At 36.6% G+C, this 5,868-nt stretch overlaps 1 protein-coding gene across 1 annotated transcript; it reads right to left on the bottom strand.

Annotated features, from left to right (window-relative positions):
- Window positions 1-521: 521 nt before the first annotated feature.
- LOC131638627 (leucine-rich repeat receptor-like serine/threonine-protein kinase BAM1) lies at window positions 522-3,924 on the bottom strand. Its single transcript, XM_058909199.1, has 2 exons — window positions 1,214-3,924; window positions 522-1,135 (listed from the first exon to the last, which is right to left on the bottom strand). Exons 1-2 carry the CDS (start codon window positions 3,798-3,800, stop codon window positions 696-698), a joined length of 3,027 nt encoding a protein of 1,008 aa, XP_058765182.1. The 5' UTR covers window positions 3,801-3,924; the 3' UTR covers window positions 522-695.
- Window positions 3,925-5,868: the final 1,944 nt, after the last annotated feature.

The following is a 5,868-nucleotide window of genomic DNA, read 5'->3' as shown; positions in this document are numbered from 1 at the left end:
CATAAATATCTTCATGTGCGCATTATTGTAAAATTCAAACAAAAATGTTTAGATTATTCATAAAAATTTCATCAAAAACAAAACATATAAAAAAAAATTATATTTTTTAACCTATCTTGTTCTGACTGTGCTATCCTTCTAACGTAGTACCGTGGATCAGACGCACCTTTGTAATTGTCTATTTACCGGGACCATGAAAAGAATGAAAACAAAAACATAATATACTTTTTATAGTAAATGTCATTTAAAAAGTAAAATATAATATATCAGAAGTAGTGTATTAATATTAATTAAAAAGTATAATATTATAATTGATTTTGAAAGTACTAATAATATATATATCTACCCTACCACTTAAATTTTCTTCTCTGTATGAACCCAAAAAATGATTTTGCCCAAACCATCCTACTTTGATACACAACCCCTTTGTGCTATTGCTTGTCATTTTCCCTCTCCCTTTCATTTGGTACCCACAAAAAGAAACAAAACTTTTCAAATGAACAAAAGCTAAGGGATGAAGATAAAGACAGAGACAATTATAAGCAAATACATTCCCACCAATAACCCAACTGTACAAATTACATAAACCATTAGCAAAATAAATATCCAAACATTAATTAAAACCCCACCCCACAAAACAAAGCCCCAAACTACATAACCTTAAAGGAAATAAAAACAAACTAACAAAGCACACTTCATATACTAAGAAGATCTTTAGGTTCTTTCTCTGGAGCCTCTAAACTGTTTGATGATGACAAAGAGGATGATTCATTGATTGTTATTGTTGTTAAGTCTTCTTCAACATGTTTTGAACTTTGAGATGGCTTCGGAAGTTCGGTGAGCATTTGAACAACTTCGCGCATTGTCGGTCTTTCAACCGCTTGTTCTTCAACGCATAGCATGGCGACGTAGAACACATGCATCACCTCGTGAATTGGAACCGAGGGAAGCCTTGGATCGAGAACTTTTAGAACACCTTCTTTGTTTGAATCGGTCATTTTTCTCACCCATTGCACAATGTCGACTCCATCGCCAAACTCTCCAACTGGTTTTCTTCCTGCTACTAGCTCTAAGAGTACCACGCCAAAGCTGTATACGTCGCTTTTCTCATCGACTTTCAATGTGTATGCATACTCTGCAATCAAACTCTCAACATTAATCAATCATCATAAACTAAACAATCATTGATTAATATTTAATTTCAAATAATTACCTGGAGCTATGTATCCATAAGAACCTGCAATAGCAGACATGCATTCAGAAGTTCCAGAATCTTGCAAGAACTTAGCAAGTCCGAAATCAGCAACATGGGCTTCAAAACTTGTATCAAGTAAGATATTGTTCGATTTCACGTCGCGATGAACGATTAGTGGTGAACAATCGTGATGCAGATAACAAAGACCCTTGGCAGATTCCACAGCAATTTTATACCTTGTATCCCAATGCAAATGACCACCTTTCTTACCATGAAGAACTTCACCCAAACTTCCATTAGGCATGTATTCATAAACCAGGAGATTTGTTTCATGGTTTGAACAGAAACCCAATAATCTAACAATGTGTCTGTGTCGAATTCTCCCTAAAGTTTGAATCTCCGCATTGAAACCATGATCATGTGAAGAGCCTCTACTCATAGCAGGTAACCTTTTCACAGCAACAAGATCACCATTAGGCATCGAACCTTTGAAAACAATGCCAGCACCTCCTTTTCCTATGATATTATCCTCTTTCAAGGAATCAAGAACATCGTCGACGGTAAAGTCCAAACGTTGGAATGCAGTTAATTTCCACGCACGGGCTTCGCTAGCTTTTTTCAAAGATCGAGCTTTGAAGATTGTGGCAACAGCAAATACCGTGGAACACACAAGCAACCCAATAACAAGCAAAAGCTTCACAGTAGAAGACAGTGGTCCTTTGACATGAGCTTGGTGAGGACCATTAACAACACCATCTTTGCAAGGACCCAAATAAGGCCCACAAAGTCCCGGGTTACCGAGGAAAGAAGTGTAGTTAAAGTAACTAAATTGGCCAGTACCAGGAACCAAACCGGTTAGATTATTGTACGAAAAATCAACAGAAGTTAAGCTTTGCATTGAGGAAATTGACCCTGGAATAGTCCCAACAAGATGATTCTTTGAAAGGTTCAAGTAATTCAATATCCTCATACTAGTTATTTCATTCGGAATCTCACCGGAAAGCTCGTTCCGACTAAGATCAACAAAAGTTAGAAGCTTACAGTGACTAATCTCAGGCGCAATCGAACCCGAGAATCTGTTATGACTAAAATCTATCTTAGAAAGCTGTTGTAACTTCCCAATCTCAGAAGGGATTTCACCTGAAAACTGGTTTCCATCAAGGAGAAGCTTTTGAACACTGGTGAAGTTTCCAATGGAAGGTGGTAATGGTCCAGAAAGCTTGTTGTTGGAAAGAGTAACCTGACCAAGATTCGGAGACATAGAAACAGGTTGAGGAAAGTTTCCAGATAAAAGATTATCCTGAAGCTCAACTTGTGTAAGCTCTGGAAGACCAAAAAGTCCTTTTGGAATTGACCCATTGAGAAAATTCTCACCCATTCGAATTCTGCTTAAAGATTTACACTTTCCAAGTGAATCTGGAATGGGACCAAAAAGGAAATTCCCTAAAGTTATCAAAGTTTGAAGCTTGTTCCCAAAACACATATAAGGTGGAAGAGAACCCGTTAACTTGTTCGAAGAAACATCAACAAGTGTAAGCTTCCCGTTTTTCCCCAAACTCTGAGGAATGCTTCCGGTGAAGTTATTCTCCCAAATCTGCAACACTTCAAGCGCCGGCATCTCTCCGATAAACTCCGGTATCGCTCCATGAAGCTTGTTTCTAAACAAGTTCAAAAGAGTAAGATTCTTCAGCTCAGAAAAATTCACCGGAACTTCACCGGTGAAGCCGTTGTTCGACAAATCCATAGACTTCAAGCTCTTCAAGTTCCCTAGCTCCGGAGTAAGAGACCCGGAAAGCGCATTCACCTGAAGAAACAAAGTATCTAATTTCTGAAGCTTACCCAACTCCGCCGGAACCTCGCCGGTTAAACCACAGTAAGCAGCGTCGAGCCTCACCATCTCCGATAAGTTACCTATCTCCGGCGGGATACCGCCGTCGTAGGTGTTGTAATAACCGAGGTAAAGCTCCCGGAGTGAAGTAAGGTTCCCGATCTCCGGTGGAATAGGTCCGGAAAGCTCATTACCGGAAACAGCAAGATACTCGAGATGAGACCAAACACCGTACTCGGAAGGGATTCTCCCGGTGAAAAAGTTTCCTCCGAGATGCAAATGACGGAGAAACGACATGTGGGTAACCGATAGAGGAAGTGAACCGGTCATGTTATTGTTGTAGAGATCAAGAACCTGAAGATTGGCGAGAGTAGAAAGCTGAGAAGGGAAAGTACCGTTGAAGACATTGTTGGAGAGGTTGAGATAGCGAAGAGAAGAGAGTGACGAGAGAGAAGGAGGAATAGGGCCGGAGAATTTGTTATCGGCGAGGGAGAGGTTGGTGAGGAAAGGGAGATTTGAAATGTCGTCGGAGAGTACACCGGTGAGGGAGAGGGAAGAGAGGTTGATGGATATGACGTGGCGGTGTTGGCCGCATTGGACGCCGTGCCAGGAGCAGTGGGTGGTTTTTGTGGTCCATGAGGAAAGGGAGTTGGTTGGGTCGGTTGAGATGGAAGAGGATTTGAAGGAGAGTAAGGTTTGGGGTTCGGAGATGTGTGTTGTGGAAATGGGAAGGGAGTGGAGTGTGAGGAAGAGGAGTAATGATAGAAGGAGGCGCATTTTGTTTTTGTGTGTGAGAGAGGGAAATGGTGGAGTGAAAGGGAGAGTGAGTGAGTGAATGAGTGTTGAAGAAGGTTCAAGGGTGGCTCTTTTTAAGTCTCATGAATATAGTATATAGCCAACATGATGAATGATTTGTACTGTACCTGAGGTATAGTAGGAGTACCAATGTCTATTTTATGTTTTATTATCCATTCAACTTTTTTAATTATAATATATGATTTGGTTGGTACTACTAAGTACTAACTACCATCTCATAAAATGGGTTTTTAAAATTATTAATGATAAATTTTAAATAAGTAATTATAGAAAATGTTTTGCGGGGTTTTAAACCGCCCCAATTTGCAATTCGCCAATGCAAGTGGCGACAATGTGTTAAAATTAGGGAAAATGGTCATTTATGTAATTACTTTGAAAATTTGGTTATATGCGTAATTTTTTTGAAAAACTTAGTTATTTAAAAAAAAATTCCTAGTTTTTAGAAGATATTGATAACATATATTTTCCTCGCACGACCTGAACATATTTCATATGAAAACTTAATCCAAATAACAATATACTCCCTTCGTTTTTTATTATAAGTCGTTTTAGACTTTTCACACAGTTTAAGAAAAATAATAATTGTTGTATGAAAATGAGAAATTATGAAGGTTTTTACAAAATTATCCTTCATTAATGACATATGGAAGATAAATTTATATAATTGAAAGGAGAGAGAATAATAAATATTAAAGGATATAATAGGAAAAGTAGCATTAATTATTCATTGGAATTGTAAAGCGACTTATATTTAAATACAAATTTTTTTCCAAAACGACTTATAATAAAAAACAGAGGGACTATTATGCAAGAAATTGAAGATGAAGAGATTTTTTTTACAAAATTCAAAACAAGATTCAAAATCCATTTTGAAAGTTGAGAGAAAATGTGTGGTGTAAGCTCTAAATCATCAAGTGGAAATCAACATTATGAACATTGTGAAAGGGATTTGAAAAAAGGTTTATATATGTGTCGAAGATCTAGCACGAAAATGAGAAAAAAATACTATTTAATTTGAGTCACAAGCAAGAAGTATGAGTCGAGTCAATAGAATAAATGATTTGAATAAAGATCCAAGAATAAAAAAAATTCTCCCATGATTTGAATCAACCATTTTTATGTTTTGAGTCATGTGATTCAAGTTAGCAAAACTTTTGTTTCGAATTAGATCCATATACCCAAAAGGAAAAAACTTCTATCTATTTTTTATTCAAGTCAAGCATATTAGTGATTCGAATTAAACCTCTCTGATTCGAGTCATGGAATGTTATGATTTGAATCACATAGATAGAAGCAAATTCTCCTTTTCTGCAATATGTTTGATTCAAATCATGGACTTCTGTTATTCGAATCAAAATCACATAAGCAACTGGCGTCTTTGCACATTGTGATTCGAATCACATTTCTAGAACTTCAATTTTTACCAAAATGGAGTGTTGTTCTGAATCCAAACTTGGTATGACTTAAATCACTCTCAAATGTGCTTCTTGATTCAAAACTTCGAAAATTTAACTAGAAGTGTAACACCTTATTCCCGACTTGACATAAATTCAATTAAATAAAATATATACTCATCCAACAGTGTCACACATTCTCAAATAAAACACATGTAATTGAATTAAACAGTTTGCAGCAAATAATAAAACCTTTTGCAACATCATCACATAGTCTCATAAATCGAAATTACTCAAAATAAATATCAGTTATGACAAACAACTCAACAAAATCTAACATTAACTCAAAACGAACGGACGTCTCATTCTCCGATGTTACATGTCAAAGCAATCCATCTAAAAACGGAAAAAGAGTAAATAAAAAAGGAGAGTTGCAAAGCCATATTCTAACTCACAATAGCAACTAATTCTTCTGAGTATCCATACATCATTTGCACAAAGCCACACAAAACAAACAAGAAAAAGGTGAAATAATCCTTACAAATGATAGCGGTGAAAATAAACAGTAGGATAGTAATGATAATACAAATATCCTTCTCACGAGCATCAACTAATCAATCTATAATGCAAATGCT

Source organism: Vicia villosa, linkage group LG1, assembly GCF_029867415.1.
Source record: "Vicia villosa cultivar HV-30 ecotype Madison, WI linkage group LG1, Vvil1.0, whole genome shotgun sequence".
NCBI lineage: Eukaryota > Viridiplantae > Streptophyta > Magnoliopsida > Fabales > Fabaceae > Vicia > Vicia villosa.
The sequence above is the reverse complement of the archived record's forward strand: the minus strand, read 5'-3'. Positions and strand labels throughout refer to the sequence as shown.